General features: G+C 58.0%; 4 protein-coding genes and 1 long non-coding RNA gene across 5 annotated transcripts; 1 reads left to right on the top strand and 4 right to left on the bottom strand.

Annotated features, from left to right (window-relative positions):
- Positions 1-640: 640 nt before the first annotated feature.
- Positions 641-4,228, bottom strand: LOC142051194 (maestro heat-like repeat-containing protein family member 6). Its single transcript, XM_075080381.1, has 7 exons — positions 4,207-4,228; positions 3,802-3,939; positions 3,011-3,187; positions 2,426-2,581; positions 1,427-1,529; positions 1,101-1,154; positions 641-846 (listed from the first exon to the last, which is right to left on the bottom strand). Exons 1-7 carry the CDS (start codon positions 4,222-4,224, stop codon positions 641-643), a joined length of 852 nt encoding a protein of 283 aa, XP_074936482.1. The 5' UTR covers positions 4,225-4,228.
- A 30-nt stretch (positions 4,229-4,258) lies between these two features.
- LOC142051197 (uncharacterized) lies at positions 4,259-4,844 on the bottom strand. The gene is made up of 3 exons (XR_012658349.1): positions 4,740-4,844; positions 4,514-4,651; positions 4,259-4,321 (listed from the first exon to the last, which is right to left on the bottom strand). It is a non-coding gene; the product is annotated as an uncharacterized LOC142051197 (long non-coding RNA).
- Positions 4,845-7,322: 2,478 nt separating this feature from the next.
- On the bottom strand, positions 7,323-9,397 carry LOC142051193 (uncharacterized). Its single transcript, XM_075080380.1, has 7 exons — positions 9,370-9,397; positions 8,919-9,028; positions 8,632-8,754; positions 8,203-8,282; positions 7,845-7,962; positions 7,624-7,710; positions 7,323-7,424 (listed from the first exon to the last, which is right to left on the bottom strand). Exons 1-7 carry the CDS (start codon positions 9,395-9,397, stop codon positions 7,323-7,325), a joined length of 648 nt encoding a protein of 215 aa, XP_074936481.1.
- Positions 9,398-10,228: 831 nt separating this feature from the next.
- Positions 10,229-19,613, bottom strand: LOC142051192 (U3 small nucleolar RNA-interacting protein 2-like). Its single transcript, XM_075080379.1, has 14 exons — positions 19,595-19,613; positions 19,165-19,344; positions 18,993-19,072; positions 18,842-18,883; positions 18,472-18,592; positions 18,126-18,250; positions 17,778-17,870; positions 17,577-17,677; positions 17,337-17,471; positions 11,564-11,626; positions 11,335-11,480; positions 11,141-11,220; positions 10,946-11,019; positions 10,229-10,852 (listed from the first exon to the last, which is right to left on the bottom strand). Exons 1-14 carry the CDS (start codon positions 19,611-19,613, stop codon positions 10,747-10,749), a joined length of 1,365 nt encoding a protein of 454 aa, XP_074936480.1. The 3' UTR covers positions 10,229-10,746.
- On the top strand, positions 19,612-21,918 carry LOC142051191 (uncharacterized). The gene is given in 2 exon segments (XM_075080378.1): positions 19,612-19,626; positions 20,374-21,918. Coding segments are annotated over 2 exon segments (1,548 nt in total). The 3' UTR covers positions 21,907-21,918.
- The last annotated feature ends 5,850 nt before the right edge of the window (positions 21,919-27,768 follow it).

Here is a 27,768-nt window from a genome sequence, read left to right as displayed (position 1 = left end):
TAGGCATTGGCCTTGTTTAGAGTTTATCCTGGAAGGGCTGCTGACTGCTGGCGGGTGGTCTCCCTTTTGGAGATCGCTCCAAGGCGACGGCTCCACGGAGGGCTTGGTTTCGCGGAGTGACCTCTTACCATTCCTCTTGGGACTTCCAACGTCCCTGGGTGGGAACGGGCGCAGGGCCGGTGGGGATGGGTGGCATGGGCAGGAGGCAGAGCTGCCCTTCCTGCTGGGGACACGGAGGGGACAAAGCTGCCGGAGTCAGAGCATTGGTGGCTTTGTAGCTCCCGCACTCGGCCACGTCGGCCCCAGGCAGCGCAGGCTCCTCAGACGGTGGGAGGCAGAAAAAGTGATTCACCCTGGCGTGGCCCTGGGGAGGGGAGGGAAGGCTTCAGCCTCAACTTCATCCTCGGCTCTGGCTCCGGCTCCGGCTCCGGCTTCTCCTTCCCTCTGTTTTGCAGCCCAGCCCAGCCCAGCAGCTGGTGCTTCGTGGCAAAGACGAAGCGTGTGGGCAGGTGATGCCCTGCACCACGGGAAAAAGCGGCTGTCCTGCTGCTCTCCAGAGGACGCCAGCTCCTCTGGGGCTGAGGTCTCTTCTCTCCTGTTAGACTTTGGGAAGAGGAGATACCCCAAGCCGCAGAGCACCCTAGGGCTGGGGTTGCTGCTTTCTCTCTGCCTGAGCAGAGTCCTCACTGGGTGCCGAGTGCCACCTCGTCCATGCCCTCAGCAGCCGGAAGCTCAGCCGTTGCACGTTAAACCTCGACTCAGCCTTCCTCAAGCTGAGGATGAGGAGCGCCTGTGTTGCCAGGGAGGAGACCAGGAGACTCGTGTCTCTCCCTGCATCTTGAAGGACTGCGGGGACAAAGCAGCAGAGGTGAGGTGACAGCCCTGTGTCCCCTCCAGGCAGGGCACGTTGTGCCCCGTGATTCCAGGGCCAGGAGGGAGCCGGGGGGCGGGAGGCTCAGCTGGGTGCTGCCGGTCAGGAATGTGCCCCTCCAGAAACAGCCCCCTCCCCGGAGACACGCACATGCTGGGAGTAGAGCCCCCCTCTCCCAGGGGGGAGCTCCGTGCCGGGGTCCTTCCTCCTCCCCACTGCCCTCACTCACCCTCTCTGATGTACTGCAACTCCTCGTGCCCATCCACCTGCCGTCCGATGAGCCCTGAGGGGATGCAGCCCGTTGGGGACCCTGCTGCCTGTTGGGGACCCCACTGCCCATTGGAGAACCCTCCACCCAGCCCACCTGGCCAGCACAGCTCCCCGGGGTGGGGGCTGACCCTGGGCTGCGGCATCGGGGAGGGGATGGATGAGCCTCCTGCCAGCCCTGCCTGCACAGCCAGGGGTGGGATGGGCAGAAGGAGTGCCCACAGGTCCTGCGCTGGGCCACAGGGACCCTGGGAGAAGGAGGGAGGGACCACGGGGCTCGTGGCTCACCGATGAACCTGACAGCTTCCCGCCGCAGGGGCTCCTGTGGGCTCCGCAGGTAGGACTGGCTCTGGCGCAGGTATTCCTTGGCCCTGCTCCTGTTCCTGGCCAGCTGGAGGGAGGAGAAGGGTGCACGGTTGGTGCAGAGCTGCCCCCCAATCAGGCCCTCCCCCCCCGCCCAGGGCCACCCTCCTTCCCCCCAGCAGGACATTCCCAGCTCCCTGCCGTGTGGCATCGGGGTTCGGAGGGAGCAGAGGGCTCCCCAGGGACACTGGGGTGCCGTCCTGCTGGCAGGGTGCCCTTTGGGACTCCGGGGGAGAGGACAGCCTGGGGCAGAGCCTGCTCCAGGAGGGTGTGTACCGCCATGGGGGCACAGGCCCCCCGTCCCCCGTGCTGGGCATGGGGCAGGGCTCACCCAGGGCGGAACCTGGGGGCGCTGGGGCTGTGCGTACCAGGCACTCGCTCATCCTCCATGCCTACACGGTCTCGCCCAGCTGGGCCAGCTGCCGCCACTTCAGGAACTGTCCAGCACTGCTGAGGGTTTCCTGGGAGGCCTGGTGAGTAGCAGAGATGCCACCACCACCGCCAGGGACACAAGACCCTGTGTCCCCCCTCTTTGGAGGGCTCAGAGCCTGCCCTGCCCGTGCAGGGAAGACGCACCAGCTGGGGACTGATGCTGCCACCGGGTTCAGCACCCTGGGGGAATATAAGGGCAGCCACCCTCTCTGGCTCTAGTGTTTTGGCCTTGGTGACCCCAGGCTGCTGCAGAGCCACAGCGCCGTCTCTGGGGCTGCAGGGACTCACGCCAGGGGTTGTGCGGAGGGAGCTGGGTGGGAAAGGGACCTAATTCCCCATCCACCCGGGGAGCAGGAGGAGAAAGGCAGCAGCGGGCAGGGAGGTGCGCTGTGCCTGGTGCTAGGGACCCAGCGAGCTAGACCTCATGGCGACACACTTTTAAAGGGTCCAGCACCCCCCTGCCCAAGGAACAGGTCAGGTTGGGAGTACCACCTTGGCCACATTCTTGTCCTCGTCGTGCAGGTGAAAGAGCAGTGGCAGCAGGCTGCCCCACACCACCTCCTTCATCTTCTTCTTTTTGGCATCCACCACAACCCCCATTGTGTTTCGGAAGAGCCGGATGGAGAGCTCCCGCACAGTGCTCGACTCCTGGTGCAGGAGAGGAAGAGGACCTCAGTCTCAAGCCTATGGCAAGCAAGGGGCCCAAAACAGCTGCAGGCAGCCCTGCTCCAAAAGGGAGCAAGCTGTGGCATAGAGAAGGTCTGCCCAGGGAGGCTAGGGTCCCTGGGGCTGGGGGTTGGAGAAGGAGACCCTGCGGAGGGCTGGAGGATGCTGCCAGGGCAGGGTGTGCATCGGTGGGGCTCAGCACGTCTGCCAACGTCCTGCAATCCTCGTCTCTGCCGCGACAGGGAGGCTGAGCCAGGGTGGGTCCACGTGGGGGTTTGGGACACACCACAGAGCTGCCAAGGGCAGCGATGGGGTCTGGGGGCTGCGGGGCAAAGCATCCCCCTGCAGAGCACGGGAGGCATGAATGGAGGTGCCTGTTGAGAGGGGCACGGGTCTCTCCCCCAGCCTTACGTCGCTGAAGAGCGGCTGGAGCTTCTCAGCCAGCGCCAGGGCAGTCAGGCTGAGCGTCTTCCCCTCCAGCAGCCGGAGCAGGTTGCTGAGCAGGGACAGGGCGATGGCGCTGGCATCACTGTCAGCACCCTGCAGCTGCTCCATGACATACGGCAGCAGGACGAGGGTTTTCCTTGCCTGTTGGAGACACACCATCTCCTTTTTGTAAAGGAGCGACCTACCAGAGGGGTGAAAACCCTCTCCGCGCAGACTGGCCTCCCACTAGCTTCTCAGCAGGCAGTGCAGGTCACAAGGGCAAGGTCCTGGCAGACAGGGCTTACCGCCATGGCCGTGAGAAGAGCAGGGCGCAGAGGGTGAGGACAGACAGCTCTGGCTCCTTGCCAGCCCCTTGGCTACCCCCTTCTCCACCAGACCCCCTGGGTAGGCTGGTGGGCAACTGGCACTGCCTGGAAAGCTGCCCGAGCTGCCAGCAGCCCCTGCCGCAGCTGCTGCGTTTCACCCCGGGGCTCAGCACCCCACGGTCAGGCTCTGCAGACCCCACGCTCGGGCTGGTCACTCTGCCACCAGCACCCCTGCCAGGACGTGCTGGCAGCAGAAGTCCCTTCCCCTCGGCACTACTGCCTCTCTCCTTGCACGGCACAGTCATGGGGCAGAGGGCGGGGCAGGCAGGAGAGCTGGCAGCAGCCGGCACGGCTCCCTGTGCCCAGAAAAGCCCGAGCCACCACGTTACCCGTCACCCACTGCTCCACCCTGGGCTGCTGTCCCAGCTGTCCCTGCTGCCCCCTACTCACCGTGTCGGGCCTCTCACTGAGCCTGAGGAGGCCCCTGAGCACCAGGCTGGGCATCCCCAGGCACTGGCTCTGCAGATACATGGGGAAGATTTCCAGGGCACGGTCCAGCTCTTCACTGAGGCTGGTGCAGCCCAACATCTGAAACACGCACAGCGGGAGCTGGTGAGGTGTGGTGCTGCCTCCAACCACTACCTCAGGGCAAGGATGCTGGGTCACGACCAAGCCCAGACACAGGCAGCAGGGACTGTGGAGAAGCCCCGTGCCCCACGCTCCACCACACTGGTTGCTCGCCTGCTCCTCCACGGCGACAACCAGAGCCCATCTGCTGCCCCAGCTCCCCCCACAGCAGCTGGCATGGGAGAGCTGAGCATCGGAGAGAGCTTGGAACAGTGCCGTCAGGCTCACCTCAACGAGGAAGACCATGGCGATCATCCCCCAGGTGGGCTCCTCCACACTGAGGAGTTCTGCCAGATGGCAGAAGATGGTGGAGAGCAGGGGTCTTGGGGTCTTCATCATCTCCCTGGCAGGGGGAAGGAGGCACCATCAGGCCTGAGCCAGGCAGACACATATCTTTGGGGTTTGCACCACTCTGGGCATCACCCACCTGCAGCGCTTTCTTTGAGCAACGGGAGCCCTCTGCCATCTGTGCCCCCAAGGGAGGGGGTGACATGGGGTGATGGTCCCCGAGGAGCAAGGGAGAAGGGCCTCTCACCTGGCCACAATGCGGACTCCCATGAGGTGGGTCTGGCTGCTGAGCAGGGCATCCCAGCCACCCTGCGCCTCAATGGCCAGCGCCTGGCTCTCAAAGCCCATGCTGCAGAGCAGCACTCTCATGGACTGCACCACAGACCTGCACAAAGAGAAATGCTCAGCTCCCACTGGCACCCCTGCCTTGGCTCCAGGTAGCTGGCAGGGATGAGAGGACAGGGATGGAGCACCTGATGGGACCGAGCAGATCCTCTTGGTGCTCCCTCCAAAAGATGTGCACCTCCTGCACCGTCAACTCCGTGGTGAATGACACTTGGAAAAGCAGTGCCAGGAAAAGCTGGGAGAAAATCGCCTCCACCTCCCGCAGGCAGATGCGCTGCAGGAGGATCTCGCTTACCGTCCTGGCTGCCTGCAGAAGACAGCTAGACACTGAGACGTCCCTGCGCCCCTGGGGACGTCAAGGCTTGGGATGGGCAGGGAAGGAGAGTGGAGGCCCTGGACAGCCGAGAGCAGCCCCAGAGGTCAGTGAGGCCTCATCCATTAACTCACAGCCAGGGAGAGGACGCGGGGGTTGTCCCCAGTAGAGGTGGAGGTCTTGCACGGCGACTGGTTCATCAGCCTGCTGAGCAGCTCCTGCAGCACCTTCTCCGCAACCTGGGGCTTGGAGAGTGTCACCTTCCACATGCGCATCGCAACACTGCGGGGACCCGGGGCTCTGTCAGCAGGGACACCCCGGAGGATGGCCAGGCTGAAGTCCCTCGGGAGGGTCTTAGGGCCCCTCTCCCGGAGTGAGAGGACCCCCAAAGGCTGGTGGGCCCCGTACCAGGTACATGTTGGGGAGCACTGCAACAGGCTGGCCACCACCATGCTGGGCTGTTTGTGCATCAGCACCAGCAGGGCCCTCTCCAGGCTGTTGAGGGCTACCACCGCCCTGATGAAGGGCAGGTTTCTGTAGATGGCCCACACGATGTTCAGCACCTGGACGACAGACACAGAAGGGAGTGGGGGTGTCAGCGGGGTGAGCGCAGCTGTTTACCCAGCTCCCACTGGGAGCCGCTTTGCATTCCTGCTGCAGTACGCTGGCTTGAGATGGCATCAGTGCTGGTCAGGCACAGGGCCCAGGGAGGAACGATCCTCTGGTGGGCCCGAGTGTTGGCTGTGCCACCCACGGGCTACTCATCTGTCCCATTGGGAAGGCAGGGTCTGCCACAAGGACTTCCACCATGTGGGCAGCCACCCTGATGCTGTAGGCGCTTGGGGCTCTCAAGCTCTTGATGGCCATGAGGATGATGTCTACCTGGTCAGAGGGCTGGAGGTGGTACTTGAACATCTGTGCGATGAAGGAGAGGAGGGGAGGTTTGTCACCTAGAGCATCACACAGAGCATCTTGGCTGTGCAGTGAGAGTGGGATGCAGAGCCAGGCTGCGCTGGGGAGGAGACCGATGGTGGGGGTCAGGGTTCTGTGGGGAAGCGGAGCTTGCTGCGGGCTTTTGCCTAGCCTCCGCTCAGGAACAGCGTGAGCCCACATCATCCCCACGCATCAGGTGTCCCTTCACTCATGCTGACCACCCCAGGCAGGAGCCGAAGGCACTTCTTACCGAAAAGATTTCGTTAGCGCTGCTTTTTTGCGAGATCTGCCCGTCCTCCCAGAGCTGCAGCTGCCCTGTGTCATGCAGCCAGGGCCACCTGCCTGGGGAGGACGAAAACCAGGGTGCTCAGAGAGAGGGTGCAGAGCTGGAGGTGCAGTCTGAGAGCTTTAGGCAGAAAAGTCACTAGTAAAGAAAGAGGGCACCCAGGCAGGTCTGGGGAGCAGATACCCAGGGAGGGTCTGGGGCTATTGCGAACAGGGGCAAGGGGAAATGGCTCTTTAGACTGCAGGCAGGCAGGCTGGATCAGGCTTTCTCTCACCAAGGAGGGTGGTCCCTGGCTGCCCGTGCCTGGGGGCACCCAGCCCATCACAGCTGCTCTTACTTCTCTGCTGCAGGATGAAGGCATGCAGGTGACGGAGAGCTTTTGCAGCTTCGCGGCGGGTCGCCTTGTCCTTACAGGTGCAGCAGAGGGTGAGGTGCCCAACCAGCCTCCCCAGCATCACAAACCGATGTGTCTTGGAGCACTGATGCCTGAGGACTACAGCTTGTGCGAAGCAGGGGCAGACCTGGAGGAAGAGAGGCAGTGTGGGTATGAGGTGAGCCTAGGCACAAGGTGAGCCCCGGCTGCTCCCAGAGCAGCCAGGCAGCAGCCCAGCGCAGGGGAGGGCTGCTGGACCCAGGTTCCTGCCTTGGGAGAGAGCACGGACAAGGACAGGGGCAGGGCAAAGACCCCTGCTCCTGACTTCCTGCTGACTGGGTGCCCAGCTTCCCTGGGAGGTGCTGGGGCTCAGGAGCACAGCGATGGGGGACTGGGGCTGCCCAGACTGGGAGCTCGGTACCTGCAGCAGGGGTTCGGTGGCGATGAAGTTGGCCAGCCTGGCAATCCGTGCCACAGCCCTCTCCTGCACTGCTGCTAGCTTGGAATCGGTGAAGGGCAGCAGGAGCTGGGAGGAGAAAAGCTGCTGATCTGCCAGGGAGGTGGCATGGCACAGCACGGCATGGCCAGGCTTGCGCCGGGGCAGGGCCTAGGCCCAGGGCACGTGCCCTTCTTGCCCCTCAAAGCAACCTGCTGCAGCCAGGCAGGCCACCGCATCCCACTCCTGCCGCTGCCTCTGCTGCCTTCCACTCACTCGCTCCCCACCCAAAAAAAGGTCCCTCCACCCCCCACCCAAGGAACCCAAGACTTTGGGGTGACCACCTCCCTGCGGACCTGTGGTGGAGGCTCTAGGATGTGGCCCGGGGGAAAGTCCCAGGGCTGGGCTCCCCTTGCCAGACAGGCAGATCCATCTGTGAGGGAGTGTTGGGCAGGACGAACAGCAGGCAGGGCTGCAGGAGCGGGGTGGGCTGGGGCAGGAGCAAAAGGAGCTCTGGCAGCAGCCAGGAGGCAGGGGGCTGGTGGGGAGGTAGCGCAGGGAAGGAGGAACATCTTTGCCCCCCTCCTTGCACCAGGCACTGATTGGGGAGGGGCGGGGCACCACTCAAGCCATGGGTCAATGCTTGTGGGGACCCTGTGCCAAGGCCAGACCTGCAAGATGTTCTGCAGCTCCAGGATGCCGAGAGCACCGGCGCTGCTTACCAGCACCTGCAGCATGCTGTCCATCATGGCCAGGGTCTGTGAGGGGGACAGAGTCTTGGGGCAGCCCTAGAAGCCTGGGCGGGGTGGGGGGTGGGCGTGGCTGCACCCTGCGGTGCCCAGGAAGGGGCCTCGGGGTGGGGGAGCTCCCCGTGGCTCACCCCGTGGCATACCTCGGAGTAGAGAGAAGCCTCAGGGCCCTGGGTGTCCTGCGGAGGGAGGTGGAAGATGCTGCAGAAGCAGATGTGGAGGAGTCTGCTGCTCATCTCCTGCAGAAGCAGCCCCGCCTTGCTGTGGGGACAGAGAGGTGCTCTTCAGACACAGCAAGGAGGAGACAGACCCCAGGGTTGGAGACCTGGGCTGATCCCCATGACACTGACACTTGCGTTTGGAGGGAAAAGCCTATGGCACCCCTTGCCCTGCTGTCTGCCTCCCTCTCGGACCCAGGACTGGGGGTGGCCCCTGCCTGGGAGAGGTGCCGTTAGGGCTGCCCAGCAGTGGGGAGGCCAAGCTGGGGGCTGCGGCAAGTACCTCATGGAGGCGATGGTCAGCATGGCTTGCCGCCACACCACAGTACCCAGGTGGTCAGTGGGCTCCTCTTGCAGCAGCACCTGTGCAGCACAGCAGGGTGGGATGGATCGGGATGGGGCAGTCTCCCTTGCCCATCAAAAGCCTGCGGGGCTGGCAGAGCCCAGGTGCCACCATCCCAGCACTCCCTCCCCACCCAGTGGTCCCAAGCCCCATGGTGGGAAGGGCTGTGCCCATCACAGAACCACAGGCTGGCCGAGAGACCTGCAAACATCATTGGGTCCAAGCCCCAGCTCCAGCCAGGCCACGCAGCTGGCTTTCAAGCATCTCCAAGGATGGAGACCCAGAGCAGTGCTCACATGCACCCCACTGCCCGGCTGAGCCCTCTCCTGCCCCCAGGGCTCTGCCCACTGCCCACTGCCCCTGCCTCACCTCGATGGCCTCCACCACCTCCAGCAAACAGAAGTAAAGCATGTCCCATGTTGTGGAGCCCGCGCTGCTGGTGCTACAGATGGTGTAGATGGAGGCCAGAAACTTCAGCTTCTCCTCCTCTTGCTGCCAGCCAGGGAGGGGACAGGCGGCCAGAGAGCGTCAGGGGGGTGAGACAGGTTGGGGGGGAGGGGGGCAGCACAGCCCCCAGCACCTTGCGAGCGTGGGATGGGGGCAGAAAGACTGGTCAGGAGACATGGGCGCAGCCTCATAGAATTGGCCTTGGATACCTTTGGTCTGCTCCTGAGGAAGGCTCGGATGATGTCCAGGTTATCCTCGTTCTGCCCGGGCAGAGCCAAGGTGGAGCAGCACGGATCTGGCCGAGAGAAGGCAGGCAGGGCTGGGGGGCGAGCAGGGGACAAAAAGCCAAGCCCTCTGCCCAGCTCCCAGGGATGTCACCAGTCCTGGCTCAAGGCTGGGACACAGGTGTCCCCTGTGAGCCCCAGGGGCGAGGGCGCAATGCTGGAGGGCAGCACGGGGAGGGGGGTCTGGCGTGCCCAGGTGAGGGACAGGCTACCACCGGCTGGCAGGGAGGATCCCTGTCCCGGGGTGCCGTGACAGGGCTGGCTCCCTGGCCACTGTGCCATGGGAGCCCCGATGCCAGCCTGGCTGGGCAACGTGAGCGCGGGACCGGGCAGGGACGGGCAGGCAGCCCCCTGCCCGCAGCGCCTGCACACTCACCCGCCTGCAGCGGCTGGACCTTGCACATCTCGCTTGGCTTTGGCCCGGAGTGGGGAGCCAGGGCAGCTACACCCTCCTTCTCCCCCCAGGCCTGCCTGGGCCTGCTAGGGGGTCTCCCTGCCATCCTGCAGAGGAAAGAGGTGAGGGGGACCCTGTGCCCCACAGGGCTGCCCTGCCAGGGGCAGTGGGGCAGAGGTGGCCATGCTTGGGGGGCTCTTTGCTCTCACCCTGTCCTAACACCGTCCTCCCAGACACTGGGGGGGACAGCACTGGGTGATCCAGGGTGTCACAAAGTGCCCCAATAGCACTCCCCCGGGGGGCACCCACAGACTGCCCCCTTCCCCTCTTCCCCAGGACCCCTCCTTGCCCCGGGCGGGGGGGGTGTGAGACTGACTCCCTCTTCCTCCTCCTGCTACAGGGCTGGGGTTTACCTGTAGCGGGGCACCCCCCTTGTCGCAGGGACACCTCTGTACCCTGTCCCCTTGCTCCCAGGGGCTGGTGCCGCCCAACCTGCAGCTGGGCTAAGCTGGGCTGCAGCCCCCAGCCCCTCGGGCACGCTGAGACTCTTTTCTCTTCCACACACGAGGCCCGGGACGAGGCCCGCGGGGCTCCCCTCGCTCGAAGGCTGCTGGGCACTCGGAGGGGCCGGACGCCCTCCCGTGCGCTCAGCCGCAGGGACGCACAACTGCGGGGGGCGGCCGCGTTCCCCGCTTACTAGTTGCCACGCGCCTGGAGGGTTCCACCAGCTGGCACCGGGCGGGGGGGGCCGGGGTGGGATGGGGCTCCTCGCTCCCCTCCCCGGGGCACAGGGCCCCGCCGCGCGCATACTGGTTGCCACGCGCCTGGAGGGTTCCACCTGCTGGCACCGGGCGGGGGGGGCGGGGTGGGACGGGGCTCCTCGCTCCCCTCCCCGGGGCACAGGGCCCCGCCGCGCCGTAGGAGCCGAGGTGGGGCCCCCGGGCCCGGCGGGGCCAGCGCCGAGGTGGGTGGGCAGACAGGTCGGTGCCAGGGGACGGGCAGGAGGAGGTAGCGGGGCAGGCCAGGGCGGCAGGAGCCGTGGGGCATTAGACATGGTAATTTAGGTGAATAAAGTGGATTTGGTTTGGTTTGGGTTTTGTGTTGTTCTTTTTTTTTTATTTTTTATTTAAAACAGAGTCCTCCAGAGCTCGGGTCTGGCCAAAGCTGAGGGAAGGGGGCAGACCCTCACAGAGGGCAGAGCCGCAGCATGATATGGGTGCCAGCAGGGTCAGGGGGCCACGCGCCATCCCCCGCTCCAGCGCTGCCGGCCCCAGGAGGGTGGTTGCACGAAGGACATGGGGCGCAGCACCAGGGACAAGGGTTTCATGACCCAGGTGCAGCGGCTCCGGGGCCAGCGGGCTAGGAGCTGTCAGGGACATGGGAGCTGGGGGCTGTAGCCCTCCGCTTCAGGGGGATGATGCAGATGCTGTTTTTGGCTTCTTTGATTCTCCACCACCGGCCAAGCCTGCAGATGAGAGAGATGGGGGTCACCCTCCACCGAGCCCTCGAGGCAGTGGAGGCTGTGCCCCCAGCCAGCGCTGGGGAAGGGGGACGGTACCGGTGCTCCTGCCCGAGGCCGGCCACCAGGAAGTCACCGGCTGCCGAGAACTCGAGGCTGTTGACAAAACCCACCTGGAGGGGACAGGGCAGGGCGAGAGGCTCGCGCAGCCTCCTCCTGCTGCCCAGGGAGGGGAGAACCCGCCGAGAGACACCCCCAGCCCAGCTCCAGCATCCCCAACCTCCTGACCCATACCAACGGGATAGCCCAGAGGGGCTCCAGCTTCCAAAATCCCTCACTGCACTTCCAGAGCTTCACACTAGCACTGTGGGAGCCTAGGGTAGAGAGAGGAGACTGCCATGCACCCCAACCTGGGGCAGGGGCAGGGGCAGGGGCAGGACAGACCCCCTGCACCCCCAAACCCTTGCTCCAAAGCAGCTGCCCCACACCTGTAGCCAGGAGGTCACTGTTGCGCAGGGCAGCCACCGCCAAGATGCAGTACGGCTGCTGCAGGCCCTGGGCGTCCTGCATGCCGTGCGCCTGCCGGGCCAGCGCCAGCGGCTTCTTCTTCGCCAGCCCCCACAGGGCTACAGACCTACCAGGGAGGGGAGGCATGAGGGGGTTGCAGGAGGGGGCTTTGCCTACCTACCCCAGGCACTGTCGCGGCCCCGTGCTCACCCGTCATCGGCACCCGACACCACGTGCTCCTCGCCGATGAGCTGGATACAATCAATGGAGCCCCTACAAAGAGAAGGGGCAACTACCATCAGTTACAAGCGTGCTTTGGGATCCTGCTTAGGAGTGTCGTGGTTTAGCCGGCAGCTCAGCCCCACACAGTCGCTCGCTCACTCCCCCACCGGTAGATGGGGGAGAGAATCAGAAGGGTAACGCTCGCGGGTTGGGATAAGAACAGTTTAATGATTAAAATTAAAAGAAACAACAACAGAAATGCAATGTAAAGGAGAACAACAAGAGGCGCAAAGCCCCGGGGGAGGGGAAGGGAGGGGGGAGGGGAACGAACCGCCGAATACTGGTCATGGTGTCACATGGTATGGAATGAACATGCCATTGGCCAGTCGGGGTCAGCTGCCCCCACCATGGCCCTGCCCCTCCCAGCCCCCCCACCACCACCACACGGCAGAGCGCGGGAAGCTGGAAAGGTAGCCGACCCCCACAGTGAGGAGAATTAACCCCGTCTCAGCCAAAACCAGCACATTCTCCACCCCTTATTCCATACCATTTACACCATGCCCAGGTCCCATACGATGCAATACAACCTTACCAACCACCACCCTTCCCCTTCCCATCCTTTAACATAATACACAGACATCATTCCCTTAGTTCATGGACCTTCCCTGTAAAATGTCCATTAAAATGTCCATTGAGTTCACCCAGTCCATGACACTGGGCTCCATCTGTCGTATCAGTCTTTCAGGGTGGGAGAGATGATGTGTGTGGCGTCGGGTTGCTGCATACCGAGTCAGTCATCGTTCCGTCACTGCTGCACTTTGCTTGTTTCACAGTCTATATTCCATGGATTGGGAGGCTCGTACTCTGATATCATTGATACAACACAGAGGTGACAGACAATATTATCTAGCAGTTCACATTGTGCCATTCAGTTCATTGGCTGTTTTCACCCAAAATCAAATCCCCTTGAGGCACACATCGGATTTCTCCATCCTCCCGTATCACCCACCAAGTGCGCCCAGGTCCTCGAGCAAAAGCAATGCCACGAACAAAGGTTTGCCTTTGCCTGAGGCGGGAAGAACCCAGACTGTTTTGCCCAGCATACTTGTTGCGTGCACTACAGGGACTCTATCCCCTTCCACAGTATGTAGGATTTCTGACCGGGCAGGGCCAGCTCGACTGGCAGATCCCCTCGTGTTGACTAACCACATGGCTTTTGCTAAACGTGTATCCCAGTGCCTGAATGTCCCACCCCCCATTGCTCTCAGTGTAGTTTTTAACAGTCCATTGTACCGTTCAATTTTCCCAGAGGCTGGTGCGTGATAGGGGATGTGATACACCCACTCAATGCCGTGCTCTTTGGCCCAGGTGTCTATGAGGCTATTTCGGAAATGAGTCCCGTTGTCTGGCTCAGTTGTCTCTGGGGTGCCATGTCGCCACAGGACGTGTTTTTCGAGACCCAGGATAGTGTTCCGGGCAGTGGCGTGGGGGACAGGATATGTTTCCAGCCAGCCAGTCGTTGTTTCTACCATTGTAAGCACATGGCGCTTGCCTTGGCGGGTCTGTGGGAGCGTGGTATAGTCAATTTGCCAGGCCTCCCCATGTTTATATTTCAGCCATCGTCCCCCATACCACAGAGGCTTTACCCGCTTCGCTTGCTTGATTGCAGCGCATGTGTCACATTCGTGGATAACCTGCGCAATAGCGTCCATGGTCAAGTCCACCCCTCGATCACGAGCCCACCTGTATGTTGCATCTCTCCCTTGATGGCCTGAGGTGTCATGGGCCCACCGAGCTAGAAATAGTTCACCCTTATGTTGCCAGTCCAGATCCACCTCAGCCACTTCAATCTTGGCAGCCTGATCTACCTGCTGGTTGTACCAATGTTCTTCAGTGGCCCGACTCTTGGGGACGTGAGCATCCACATGACGTACCTTTACAACCAGGTTCTCTACCCGGATGGGTTTGCCTCTACGCTGCCAGTTGCTTTGCTTCCACTGCTGCAGCCAGCCCCACAGGGCATTTGGCCACCATCCAGGAGTCAGTACAGAGACAGAGCACTGGCCACTTTTCCCGTTCAGCAATGTCTAAGGCCAGCTGGATGGCCTTTACCTCTGCAAACTGGCTCGATTCACCTTCTCCTTCAGCAGTTTCTGCTACTTGTCGTGTAGGGCTCCATACAGCAGCCTTCCATCTCCGGTGCTTTCCCACAAGGCGACAGGACCCATCAGTGAACAGGGCATATTGCTTCTCATCTTCTGGCAGTTTGTTATACAGTGGGGCTTCTTCAGCACGTGTCACCTCCTCCTCTGGTGATAGTCCAAAATCTTTGCCTTCTGGCCAGTCCATAATCACTTCCAAGATTCCCGGGCGACGGGGGTTTCCTACTCAAGCCCGCTGGGTGATCAGTGCAACCCATTTACTCCACGTAGCACCAGTTGCATGGTGTGTAGAGGGGACGCTTCCTTTGAACATCCAGCCCAGCACTGGCAGTCGGGGTGCCAGGAGCAACTGTGCCTCAGTACCAACCACTTCTGAAGCAGCTCGAACCCCTTCATATGCTGCCAATATCTCTTTTTCAGTTGGAGTATAGCGGGCTTCGGACCCTCTGTATCCCTGACTCCAAAACCCTAGGGGTCGACCCCAGGTCTCCCCATGTGCTTTCTGCCAGAGGCTCCAGGTAGGGCTATTCTCCCCGGCTGCGGTGTAGAGCACATTTTTTACATCTTGTCCTGCCCGAACTGGCCCAAGAGCTACTGCATGAACTATTTCTCGTTTAATCTGTTCAAAGGCTTGTCATTGCTCAGGGCCCCATTTGAAATCATTCTTTTTTCCAGGTCACTTGATAGAGAGGGCTTACGATCATACTGTAATTTGGAATATGCGTTCTCCAAAAACCCACAACGCCCAAGAAAGCTTGTGTTTCCTTTTTGCTAGTTGGTGGAGACATGGCTGCTATCTTGTTGGTCACATCCTTGGGGATCTGACGATGACCATCTTGCCATTTGATTCCTAAGAACTGGATCCCTTGTGCGGGTCCCTTCACCTTACTTTGTTTTATGGCAAAACCAGCCTTCAGAAGGATTTGGACTATTTTCTCTCCTTTCTCAAAAACTTCTGCTGTGTTGCCCCACACGATGATGTCATCAATGTATTGAAGGTGTTCAGGAGCTTCTCCCTGTTCCAGTACAGTCTGAATCAGTCCATGGCAAATGGTAGGACTGTGTTTCCACCCCTGGGGCAGTCGATTCCAGGTGTACTGGACGCCCCTCCATGTGAAAGCAAACTGTGGCCTGCACTCTGCTGCCAGAGGGATTGAGAAGAATGCATTAGCAATATCAATTGTGGCATACCACTTGGCTGCCTTTGACTCCCGTTTGTGTTGAAGTTCTAGCAGGTCTGGCACAGCAGCACTCAACGGTGGAGTGACTTCATTCAGGCCACGATAGTCTACTGTTAGCCTCCACTCTCCGTTAGACTTCCGCACTGGCCATATGGGACTGTTAAAGGGTGAGTGGGTCTTACTGATGACTCCTTGGCTCCTCAGTTGGTGAATGAGTTTACGGATGGGGATCAGAGAGTCTCTGTTGGTGCGATGTTGCCGCCGGTGCACTGTTGTGGTGGCGATCGGCACCTGTTGTCCTTTGACCTTCAGCAACCCCACAACAGAAGGGTCCTTCGAGAGGCCAGGCAAGGTCGACAGCTGTTTAGTTTCCTCCGTCTCCAAGGCAGCTACACCAGAAGCCCACCTGTACCCTTCTGGGTCCTTGAAATACCCTCTCCTGAGGTAGTCTATGCCAAGGATGCACGGAGCCTCGGGGCCAGTCACAATGGGGTGCTTCTGCCACTCATTCCCAGTTAGGCTCACTTCGGCCTCCAATACAGTTAGCTCTTGGGATCCCATAAATCACCTCAAACACAGCTAATTCCCTTCGATACTGGATGCCTTTCTCCATAGTTGTCCATTTTCCTGGGCAATATGTAACATCTTCTTCAAAGGGATACCTTTCCTTCACTCCGGACAGGAGTCGCCTCCAGAGGCTAAGGGCTTGTGTTTTTTTCCCCATTGCTTTGTCAACGCCCCCTTCCCCAGAAAGGGATCCCAGTTGTTTGGCTTCTTTTCCCTCTAGTTCCAGGCTACTGGCCCCATTATCCCAGCATCGGAGCAGCCAGGTGACAATGTCCTCACCTGAACGAAGGCGATAATCTTTTCGCATATCTCGCAACAGGATCGGGTGGTCTCTATTTCATTTATGACTTCTCCCTCCTCTCCCCGTGACGGCCCTGCTTTTTCATCATCCCGTTCTAAAGGAGTTGACGTCCGCTTCCAATATTTCGTCTTGTGTATGGGGGCAACTGATACTGGCACGGGTTGATTCTCTGAGCCAGCTCCAGTACTTGTCATGGGGGTTTGAGTGGCTGCAGTGCCTGTCCTCAGGGCTGGAGTGACTACAGTGCCAGTCACTTTGCATTTCAATCCAGAGACATTCTCTTCCCCTTGGGAGCACTGAATACTGTTGAGCAGGGCTCCGTATGCATGGGCCAGGCCCCAGCACGTTGCAGTTATCTGTGTCTCTCTGGAGTTCCCAGCGTAACAACATACTTTCTCCAAATATTCTACTAGTTTTTTAGGATTCTGCACTTGTTCGGGGGTGAAACTCCAAAACACTGGGGGTGCCCACTGCCCTAGGTATTTGCCCATGCTATCCCACATGCCCTGCCATTCGTAACTATCAAGCCTTGGGGCAGATTTCTGGGTGATATTCTTAAGTTGCTTAGTCAAAACCAAAACAACATGCCCAAAAACTAACAATAAGCGCACCTTAACCAGCCAAGGGTGTTCAAGATACAAAAGGGTTCTTGTAATAGAGGCAGAGACATCATAGAACAAAGCTGCAAAGGTACTATTCTGTATTTCCTCCACATAAAATCTCTCCGAGGAGGAGGTATCATTGCTAATTGCCTCAACAAGGTGGTATCCAAAGTACAGTAACAGTTTCAGCAAAAACCCCAAATACCAGATAGAGCTGAAAATGAGTGTTTGTATAACAAATCTTGTAGGCAAAACGTTACTAATCACAGCAGAACACAGCAGACTAAACAAACCAACACCAATCTTTAACACCAACTGCAAAAATGAGAACATGGTGCTGTGACCAGCAGCTGTTGTTATCTCCAACCCTTGAGCCCCACGTTGGGCACCAGAAAAGACTGTCGTGGTTTAGCGGCAGCTCAGCCCCACACGGTCGCTCGCTCACTCCCCCACCGGTAGATGGGGGAGAGAATCAGAAGGGTAACGCTCGCGGGTTGGGATAAGAACAGTTTAATAATTAAAATTAAAAGAAACAACAACAGAAATGCAATGTAAAGGAGAACAACGAGAGGCGCAAAGCCCCGGGGGAGGGGAAGGGAGGGGGGAGGGGAACGAACCGCCGAATACTGGTCATGGTGTCACATGGTATGGAATGAACATGCCATTGGCCAGTCGGGGTCAGCTGCCCCCACCATGGCCCTGCCCCTCCCAACCCCCCCCCCCACCCCCCGCCACGCGGCAGAGCGCAGGAAGCTGGAAAGGTAGCTGACCCCCACAGTGAGAAGAATTAACCCCGTCTCAGCCAAAACCAGCACAAGGAGACAAGGGCTCACTGGGACATCAGTGTCTCCAGTATGCCAGCAGGCTTCTGGTGATGCTTGGCACCCTCACACCACTGCCCCAGCCGGACCCACTTGCCCACAACCCCCTCTCCCGCCCCAGACCTACTGGTGCCCATAAAACACGAGCTGTGACTCCTCGGGGATCTTCCAGAGCCGCATGGTGCCGTCCCGTCCCGCCGCCGTCACACAGCACTCACGGCTCAGGCTGTCCAGCCCCGTGATGACATCCTGGTGCCCGAACCTGGAGGGGAGGTGGCAAAGAGCTGCGGCAGGCACAGCCCACCGCCACATTTCTTTCCCCAGGTGAGGGAGGCTCAGTGGGGTGTGTGTGTCCCCAGGCTCTTACAGGGTCTCCATGTCTGCGTTCTCCGCCACGTTCCAGACCTTGACGCAGCGGTCATGGGAGGCACTGTACAGCTGGTGCGTGCCCTTCCGGAAGGACAGGCCCTGCGGACGGACAGCCGGACATAGGGGGAGTGGTGAGGGGCACCGGGGAGGACAGTGCTGCCTGGCCCTGCAGGCGTCGCAGCCAATGCCCCCGACTCACCGAGACGGCATCGCGGTGCCCAGTGAAGATGTGCAGGCGCTTGCAGGTGGCGGTGTCCCAGACCATGATCAGCTTGTTCCTGTCTCCCGTAGCCTGGCAGAACACAGGGGATACCCAAGACCTGCCCCACGAGGACCCACCACACATCCCAGCCTATGCTCCCACCCCATGTGCTTTGGGGGGTCCCAGGGACGCCTTCTTGGCTCCAGCGGAGGTAGGGGCTGCTTGAAGCCAGCAAAGTACACCTGGGCACGAGATACCGCTCTCCGCAGGACCCCAGGAGGAGATGCACTCCCCACCAGCACCCCTCCGCAACATACATGGCAGCACCAGGCCCCTCTCCCGTACCAGGTACTTGCCATCTGATGAGATGGCCATGCAGAGGACGTGGGATGCATGCCCCATGTGCCGCTCCTCGGTGCCCTTCTTCCCCCTGGGCACCACGCACGGCCTCTTCCCGCTCTCCACCTCCCCTACGGGAAAGGCATCGCCGTCATGCCCTGGGAACCTCCCAACATATTGGGAAGCGCCAACGAGCCTCCCACAGAGCCCAAAACGATGCACGTGCACATCCCTGGAAGGGGCAGGGGCCCAGCCACCTCCACAGGCACCCACGCTCCTGCTGCTGCAGGGTCCCTCCCTGCAGGGTTCAGGCTGGGGGAACAGCCAGTCGCGGCCCCAAGGGAACACTTGCATTTGATGAGGGAGCCGTCCTTGGAAGCCGAAAAGATGAACCTGTCATCTGGAGAGATGACCAGGCAGGTGACGGGCAGCTGGTGCCCCCGCAGCACTCGAATGCTGGCTGGATCTGGAGGCTGCACCCGCAGGGAGAGCGGGATGTGAGCTGGGCCTCCCTCGGTCCCTTCCCCCGGCATGGGAGTACCCAAGCACAGCACCCTCCCTCCTCCAGGGCACCAACCCCCGGCACCCTGGGCAGAAGGAGGGCCCTGGTCCCGGAGCCAGCACAGTAACTCAGGGTGCTGGCCCTGGCTGTGCCCGAGTGCCCCCCAAAGCCGGCACTTAGAGCCTGGCAGCCCCCGGCGCCCCCAGCGCTGGGCACTTACGTCTTTGGCGACCAGGCGCTGCAGCCGACCCTTCTGCTCCAGCTGGGCAAGAAGCAGGAGGCTCAGTGGAGGTGGCCCCGGTCCCGCGGGAGCGGGGCAGAGCCCGCCGCCGCTGCCGGGACTGGGGGGACGCGCCTGCCCCGCTGCTCACCACGTCCTCCTTCAGCCGGTCGCCGATGAGATCCGCCGGATGCGTCTCCTCCTCCTCCTCTGCCGCCGCCCGCTCCTCCTCTGTGGCGACGCGGGGCATGAGGGCCGGGCTCAGCACCGAGGGCTGCACGCCCCTCTGCCCCACCGGGGTACCGGCACCGGGCGGCACTCACCATGCTGGCGGAGCTCCTCCAGGTACAGCTTGGCCAGGCGCAGCTTCTTCTCCTGCGGCGTCTCCTCCACTACCGCCGCCTCCCGCCGCCGCCGCCGTCCCAACGACGGGCTGCGGGGACAGGCGTGAGCACCGGCACCGGCACCGGCTTCCCCCCGCGGCGCGGCTCGTACCTCTCCGGCTCAGTGTCGCTGGACACCTCCTCGTCGACGGACCAGACGGCCGCCGCCCGCGACCTCCTCTCGGCGCCCAGGACCTGAGGACTGAACCAGGGTGACTCCAGGGATGGAATCGGACGGGACGGGACACGGACACCGACCAGAGCGACCTCGCAGGGACAGTCACTCTGCAGCCCCCTCCGCCCGGCCCGGCCCTCACCGCCACCCGCGGCCGCCGCCGTCCCGCCGCCCCGCGTGGGGCTTTGGCCCTACAGCTGCCCGCCGCCGCCATGCTGCCGCTCCACGTGCTGCCCGCCCCGCCGGCTGCAGGGGCGCGCCCCGCGCCTATTGGCTGCAGCCGACTAGGTCCCCCTCCCGCCGCGCCTGCGGCCCCGCCCCCGCTTCCTATCGGCGGGCCGCGCTGTCACTCGAATAGTGACGGCTCTGCCGCGCCCCCCGGTGCTGCTGGGCCTGCCCCCTCGGCGACACGGCCCGCCCCCTGGTGCTGACAGCCACGCCCCCTCGGCGGCTTGCCCCGCCCCCGGTGCTGCTGGCCCCGGCCTCTCGGCGCAACGACACGCCCCCTGGTGCTGCCTGGCTTCTGGTCCCGTAGCACGGCCTTTGCGGGCTCCCAAGGACCCCGGCCTTGGCTGTCGCCGGGGGTAGTGGTGGGACGGCCTGTCCCGGCGATGCTCTAAAGCGCTAAAACCGGCTTTTGTTCGGAAGCTTTATTTTGCGCCTTTAGTGTCTTGTCTCTGGCACCTGGGGAGGCGTGGAAGGGCAGCGGGAGCACCCTTCGGCTGCTCCAAGTTAGGCAACAGGCTCGCTTCCTCAAGGATAAGCAGCCAAAGAGTGTCACCACGCGTACCCAGAGCATCCTGGAAGGGCTGCTGACTGCAGGCGGGTGGTCTCCCTTTTGGAGATTGCTCAAAGGTGACGGCTCTGCGGAGGGCTTGGTTTCCCGGTGTGACCTCCTGAGGGCGAAAAGGGGAAAAGGGGATAGCAGCATTAAGGTGTGACCCTCTCAGGACCATAAAGCCCCTTTGTGTTAGGTAAAATGGCCACTCAGAAGGCAGTTAACGCCCACGATTTTGTCTCTTCACCGGCTGTACCATCTTTTGGAGGTGCACCAATCTCGCCCCTCACCCCGGGGACAAGATTGGGTGAAAAAACATTGGTTTCAACCGCAGAGTGTAGTAGGCAGGATAAGGGTAGTGTAGAAGGAAGCTAGGGTTAGACCGGGGAAAGGAAAAGCTGTAATTTGCGCAGTCCTGGGAGCGAGTCTGTCAGCAGCGGTGGAAGAGAGGAAACGGAGGCTTTGTCAAGCCGATGTCACAATAGACTCACTGCAGGTGGTCATAAAGTCACTGCAGGAACAATTGGAGGGAAACAAGCGATTGTTGCAGGAGGAGAGAAATCAAAATGCCATACTGAAGGAAGAATTGAGGGATCAGCTTTTGAGGGAAGCAGATACACTGGCAGAGGTAGAGGTGAAACTTTCAGAGAAAGGGGTACGGCAAGTTTACCCTCAGGGAGTCTTGCAGAGGGCAAGGGAAACTGTAGAAAGCTTCCCTCACATGTATCCACTCTTTAAAACAGAGTACTTGTATGAGGACAATAACGATGACCGTCCTCAAGTTCTCACCAAAGAAGTCCCATTTACAGCAACCGAAGTAGCAAAGTTGAAAAAAGACTTTGCAAGAACTCCGAAGGAATCGGAGACAGAATATGTGTGGAGAGTGTCCCTGTCAGCAGGGGGGGATGGAATTTTGTTGTCGGAGAAAGAAGCAGAAGGCTATTGGGGTCCAGGTGTGTTCTTAACTACAGGTAATCGCCGAGCCCCATGGTCATTAACCCAGAGGGCTGCGTATTGGGCCGGAGGGCTGAACCCTTTGGAGAGGGGAGATCCCCTTGCCATAACAGGTACGGTGGATCAACTAGTGGAAAGCGTGCAGAAAGCAGCCTGTCTCCAAAAGATGTATGATCGGGAGCTCAAGCCCCACCAGAGTTCCCCGATGATGATGCCTGTAGACCCAGGGAGGATGACTCCCCTGATCCGGGGACTCCCTGACTCCCTGAAACCCACTGGGATCCAATTACAGGGGAGAATTCAAAATAATTCCGAAGGAGAAAGAACTGCGGCCACTCTGGAAGGGATAATAACCCCTGACCATTGGCGGTTGGGAAGGAAAGTGTGGACGTGGAGGGAGGTAGCGCAGGAATTAATTAATTTTGGGAGAAAATATGGCCCTGATGGTGGATCGTTCCAAAAAACCGAAACAAGGGTTGTACGGTCTGCAGAGCAAGTTAACAATCGGCAGCTGTCAATTGGGAAGGGCCAGGATTTGAGGCCACTCCGCAACAATCATCCCGGGAGAGAGAGACCCCTAAGTCGACAGGGCTTATGGCATCTAGGGCTTCAGAAGGGCATTCCTCGAGACCTGATGGATGGACTCCCGACCCCAAAATTGGAAAAACTTGTACAGAAATGGTCAGGGAAGAAGGCCACTCTCGGAGTAGTTGCCGCTGCTCCACCCCTGATAGATCTTGAGGGGGAGCTGACTAGGGAAAAGGCGGAAAACTAGACCCTCCGTTCCCCAAAGGTGAGGAGAGGAGCGGAGGATGGATGTTTGTAAGACAACTCACCTTGAATCTAAGAGGGGATTTATTAGTCACAGTAGCTGTAGGACCAAGGAAAAGACCGGTAATTTTTCTAATTGATACTGGGCCACAAATCACCGCACTGATGCAGACCGAAGCAGAACGGTGCGGGATCTCTATCCCATCTAGAAATCTAATTATCTTAAATGCTCTGGGAAAGACACAGTCAATGCCTATGAGTTCAGTGACACTATGGTTCCCAGGAGAGGAAGCCCCCATCAATACCATGGTAGCCATAGGACCTTTTCAGACAAACATTTTAGGCATGGCTGCGTTGAAGGGAAGGCAGTGGCATGACACCCAGGGGAACTCGTGGTCTTTTGGCATCCCCCAGGTCAGGCAATTAACTGAAACATCTTGGGCGGAGGTGCGCCTATTGCAAACGGCACCTGGCCTTCCCCCCTCCAAGATTACCAACGTAAAACCCTGTCCGTTGCTGCTAGGAGCCAGGGAAGGGATAGCCCCAGTAACTGAGGATCTCAAACAGCAGGGAATTTTAGTGTTTACTCACTCCCCGTACAATTCACCAGTGTGGCCAGTATGCAACCCTAATGGAAAATGGCGCCTGACCATTGACTATCGGCGACTGAATGCAAACACTGGCCCCCTGACTGCGGCTGTACCCAACATAGCCGAATTACTTGCAGCCATTCAAGAACAGGCCCACCCTATCTTAGCAACCATTGATGTGAAGGACATGTTTTTTATGGTTCCACTCCAGGAGTGTGATCGAGACCAATTTGCTTTTACCTGGGAAGGACAACAGTATACTTTTACCCGTTTGCCTCAGGCATATAAACACTCGCCTACCTTGGCCCACCATGCCCCAGCACAGGAATTGGCAATAATCCCATCAGAAAGAGAGGTCAAAGTCTATCAGTATATTGATGACATACTAAAAGGGGGACATACCATAGCTTCGGTGCAGACTATGCAGGACAGAACTATTAATCACCTGGAAGGAACAGGCCTTCAAATACCCAAAGAAAAAATACAAGCCCCTGCCAGTGAAGTTAAGTTGTGGGGCATCTGGTGGAAAGGAGGGTCAGCCTGTATTCCTCAGGACACCCTCTCAGCGTTAGATCAGGTAAAAATTCCGGAAGGTAAAAAGGAGCTGCAACACACCTTGGGATTCTTGGTCTTTTGGAGAAAGCATAAGCCAAAATTTGCAATAATGGCACGTCCCTTATATGACCTGTTGCGAAAGAGGGTGATTTGGAAATGGACTCCAGCTCACGATGAGGCACTGCAGCTTTTGGTGTTTGAAGCAAGCACCCATCAAACTTTGGGCCCTATCCACCCCACCGACCCAGTTCAAATTGAATGGGGGTTCGCACACTGGGGATTGTCAATTCATTTTTGGCAGAAAGGAGCAGAAGGTCCCATTCGACCGACTGGGTTTTATTCTAGGAGTTTTAAGGACGTTGAAAAGCGGTACTCCAGCTGGGAAAAGGGTTTGTTTGTAGTGAGCTTAGCTCTTAGAGAAGCGGAGCGAACCATACGCCAACAACCTACAGTTTTAAGGGGACCCTTTAAGGTAATTACGCCTGTGTTAGCAGGGACCCCTCCCCCTGACGGGGTGGCCCAAAGGGGTACTGTGAGGAAACGGTATGCTAAAATCGAACATTACTGTAGTGTTTTTACAGTCACTGAAGGTACCGCAAAGGTGTTAAACATACAGGAAGAAGCGACAAACCTTCGGGAGGAGGATACCCCTCCTCCTTCTGTAGTTAGGATTGCCCCGCCATTTTCGGAGGAGCTGCGAAACGTATGGTTCGCAGACGCCTCCGCCAAACGAGAGGGCCAACAGTGGAAGTATCGGGCTGTAGCTATTCATGTGGATACCTAGAGGGAAATAATTCCTGAAGGCGAGGGCAGTGTCCAAGTGGGAGAGTTAGTGGCAGTATGGAGTGTGTTTAATAGCGAGGGAAAAGCAGGGACTCCGGTGTACATCTACACTGACTCGTTTGCAGTATTCAAAGGGTGCACAGAATGGCTCCCTTTTTGGGAACAGAACAACTGGGAGGTAAATCGGGTGCCAGTGTGGCAAAAGGAGAGGTGGCAAGAAATCTTAAATGTTGCCAAACACGGGGATTTTGCAATAGGATGGGTGCCCTCCCACCCGGAAGGGGGTACTCCAGTGAGTGAGTGGAATAATAGGGCGGACGAATTGGCCAGAATTGCCCCTCTGCAGAAGGAGGACCAAACAGGAGAAAATTGGGATAGGCTCCTAGAATGGCTACATGTTAAACGTGGCCACGCGGGGTCTAATGATTTATACAAGGAGGCACATGCCAGAGGCTGGCCTGCCCCTCGGGACGCTTGCAGGGCCTGTATTTCAGCTTGTGAGCAATGCCGACTTCGGCTAGAGCGACATCCCAGGGAGGAGTTCCCACTCCATTTGAGAGACAAAAAGACCCTCTGGGAAGTCTGGCAAATCGATGATATTGGGCCTTTCCGAAAGTCAGAAGGAAAACAATATGTATTAGTAGGCGTGGAAGTAATTTCTGGCCTAGTCCAGGCCGAAGCATTTCCACGAGCACCTGGGGAAAATACAGTGCGGGCCCTGAAATTCTGGTTTAGCTCCCTCCCAAAACCTAGTTCTATTCAGTCAGACAATGGCAGTCATTTTACTGCTACCAGAGTACAGGAGTGGGCAAGGGAAGAAGGAATCAAGTGGGTATTCCACACCCCGTATTACCCCCAAGCCAAGGGGATAGTGGAACGAACTAATGGACTCTCAAAACGATTTCTGAAACCTCATAAGCCGCATTGGGCGGAGCACCTCTGGGATGCAGCTACCCGAGTCAATGGTCGCTGGGGAACAAATGGATGCCCCCGATTAAATGGCTTTTGTCCTAAACCCCCAGTTTTAATTCCAACGTCTCAAGCTCTTAGTGTTCCAAGGGAACCAACCTTCTCTCCTGGACAGCCAGCGTCGGTAGAAATGCCAACCGTTGGGACCGTCCCCCTCATACTTACTGAACCCCTTAACAAATATGCCTGGAAGGCTGAAGATGCCTGGGGGGGAAAGAGCACAAAATTAACACTCGCTGGATTGTTCCCTCATTTTAAGCACGTAGATGAAGCCCAAACTGGGCAAGTCGACATTTTGTTTCATTTCACAGGAGATCCCCGTGGGAACGCAACCGAATGTGGGAAGATTAACATTTGATTTTGACTATGTGTATTTTTGTGATTGATTGTATAACATTTGTAAGCTTAGGCTGGATTTGTAGAGCAAAATGTCAATTTTGTTGTTTTGGTGTATTGTACGGGTCGCGATCCCTGGAACAATCAGTTATCCCCTCAAAGACTTTAGGGATGAAGGAAATGGTATAAAGAATTCTTTTATGCAATTGGCTGAACAAATAGCAAGTGTTTATAACCTCACAGAATGCTGGATATGTGGAGGACCGTTTGGTCTATCAAGTTGGCCCTGGGTAGCTATACCTTTGCTACCAAAATGGTGGGTGAGTAAATATAGCAAAACGAAAGGGAATAAAACATGGCAAAGCTCACATGATTCACCCAGAGAAAGGTAAATACTGTTTGGCTAGAACACAAAAGGATGGCGTCTTTGTGGGTAACGGCACATGTGAATGGACATATCAGAACGTAAGCATAACCGTTCAGGTGGGAGAGGGGCCACATGAAAAGGATGAACTCGTATATAGCTATGCCTGGGTGAATGAAGAGGGATACCAGAATGCATTTCCCAGATTTTGGTCTCTCACACCTAATACCAGCCGAGGCAACTCTGTGGGCCGTGCTTGTATTTGGGACCAGGAAGCAGGAGCTTACAACTGTAAATATTGTAATAGAATAGATTGGCCCCGTTGGAGGAGAATGTGGGAAGGCCTTTGTTCAGACATACCATGTTGTGAAAACTCCACAAAGGAATCGCTATATTGTTGCGTTGAAAGTGGCCGTTTGGTTTAGAACCTACCCCTTATTTTGACCCTTCGCCCCGTGTGGAACATTGGAAAGGACCCTTTGCTAACGGATCAGTGGCCCTCGAGGGACACTGTTGCATATGTGGAAACCATGCATATAAAGCGTTACCAGCAAACTGGTCAGGAATATGTTGCGTTGGGGTGATCCGTCCCTTGGTTTTCTTACTCTCAGAAACAGACGGAGACCATTTAGGCATTTGAATATATGATGATTTGAAGCGGGAAAAACGATCCAAAGTTACTGATACCTCCCTCACCGATGGGAGTGGCCGGTCCTGGGGTAAAGACGTGCGGACCCCCCAGCGTATCATACAACATTATGGACGTGCAACTTGGAACCCCAATTGTTACCGAAAAACGTGGTAAAATCAGAAACAACTCCTTAACACTAATTTAGTATTAAAGAGCAGGCATTCTTTATTCACGGCGCCGGATGCAGGGGGGATCGTTCCTCCTCACGTGCATACCTTACGCACCTTTCCCATACAATTTATAGATCAAAAATTTACCTATTCATACATATTCATTATTGTCCTTTCTACTGATTGGTACAAACTTCCTTGTTCCACATGTAGATTACTGCGCAAACTCAGTCGACTTCTTCTATTGTTCTCTTTTGAGTAGGTGGTATTACTTGGGTCGGTGGTCCGTGAGTCGGTGGTCGCGATCTCCCCCTGCTGGAATTACCTTTTACCCTTTTGGCTCTCAGTCCCGGCAATCCTGGCCAGTTTTCTCAGTCTGCTACACAAAACTGCACTTTATCATTCCTTTTGACAGAAGTGCATTCTTCTAGTAACAAAACACATTGTCTATATATAAATGATTAGAAACACAAATTGGTTTTGATCACTACATAGATCGATGGATACGCTAATTCCTATACTCTATGTTCTCATATAACAATTCTAGTTGATTTGGCTACACAATGAATGGGTTAGTGGTGCTCGAGAACCCATTTATAATCTACATTGCATTATCCGGCTGCAAGCCGTATTAGAAATTATCACCAATCAAACAGCTGAGGCCCTCGACCTACTGGCAGATCAGGCAACCCAAATGCAAACTGCAATTTATCAACATCACTTGGTTCTCGACTACCTACTAGCCGAAGAAGGCGGGGTCTGTGGGAAATTGCATGATTCTAGTTGCTGTTTAAAAATCAATGACAATGGCAAAGTCATCAAACAAATTACTGCCGGAATATGGAAATTGGCCCATGTTGCCCCCCAAACCTGGAAAGGCTGGAATGTCGATATGTTCTCCTGGCTTCCAGGAGGTCCTTGGATCAAACAAATCTTATTTTACCTATTGCGTGGTCTAGCTACGTTACTGTTTTTGCCATGTGTCATCCCATGTTTCATTCAGTTAATCCAACGTGTTGTCACAAATATGCAGTTTGTACCCATTGTATCACCTGATGGAGTTAAACACATTGGAGCTGTACGTCAATCTGTGTCATCCACAGCCCAAATTGTACAAAGCGTTTGTCTCCCCAGTCTGTTTTATTTGGAAACTGAATTGTTACTGATGTTAGGCGTTGGCCTTGTTTAGAGTTTATCCTGGAAGGGCTGCTGACTGCTGGCGGGTGGTCTCCCTTTTGGAGATCGCTCCAAGGCGACGGCTCCACGGAGGGCTTGGTTTCGCTTAGTGACCTCTTACCATTCCTCTTGGGACTTCCAACGTCCCTGGGTGGGAACGGGCGCAGGGCCGGTGGGGATGGGTGGCATGGGCAGGAGGCAGAGCTGCCCTTCCTGCTGGGGACACGGAGGGGACAAAGCTGCCAGAGTCAGAGCATTGGTGGCTTTGTAGCTCCCACACTCGGCCACGTCG

This window comes from Phalacrocorax aristotelis, unplaced genomic scaffold, assembly GCF_949628215.1.
Source record: "Phalacrocorax aristotelis unplaced genomic scaffold, bGulAri2.1 scaffold_191, whole genome shotgun sequence".
Classification (NCBI taxonomy): domain Eukaryota; kingdom Metazoa; phylum Chordata; class Aves; order Suliformes; family Phalacrocoracidae; genus Phalacrocorax; species Phalacrocorax aristotelis.
This window is presented reverse-complemented; position numbering and strand designations above follow the sequence as displayed.

Coding starts and splice junctions, on each gene's coding strand:
- LOC142051194 (XM_075080381.1), bottom strand. Junction 3,188..3,801: donor TCAGTGAGAGGCCCGACACG/GTGAGTAGGGGG, acceptor TGTCTCCAACAG/GCAAGGAAAACCCTCGTCCT. Junction 2,582..3,010: donor TCCAGCCGCTCTTCAGCGAC/GTAAGGCTGGGG, acceptor CTCCTGCACCAG/GAGTCGAGCACTGTGCGGGA.
- LOC142051193 (XM_075080380.1), bottom strand. CDS start 9,397: ATGTGCAAGGTCCAGCCGCTGCAGGCGG. Junction 8,283..8,631: donor AGGTGGTGGAGGCCATCGAG/GTGAGGCAGGGG, acceptor TGTGCTGCACAG/GTGCTGCTGCAAGAGGAGCC. Junction 7,711..7,844: donor AGGCTTCTCTCTACTCCGAG/GTATGCCACGGG, acceptor TCCCCCTCACAG/ACCCTGGCCATGATGGACAG.
- LOC142051192 (XM_075080379.1), bottom strand. Junction 19,073..19,164: donor GGAGGAGCTCCGCCAGCATG/GTGAGTGCCGCC, acceptor GCGTCGCCACAG/AGGAGGAGCGGGCGGCGGCA. Junction 10,853..10,945: donor GGCCTCGGGCAGGAGCACCG/GTACCGTCCCCC, acceptor TCTCATCTGCAG/GCTTGGCCGGTGGTGGAGAA.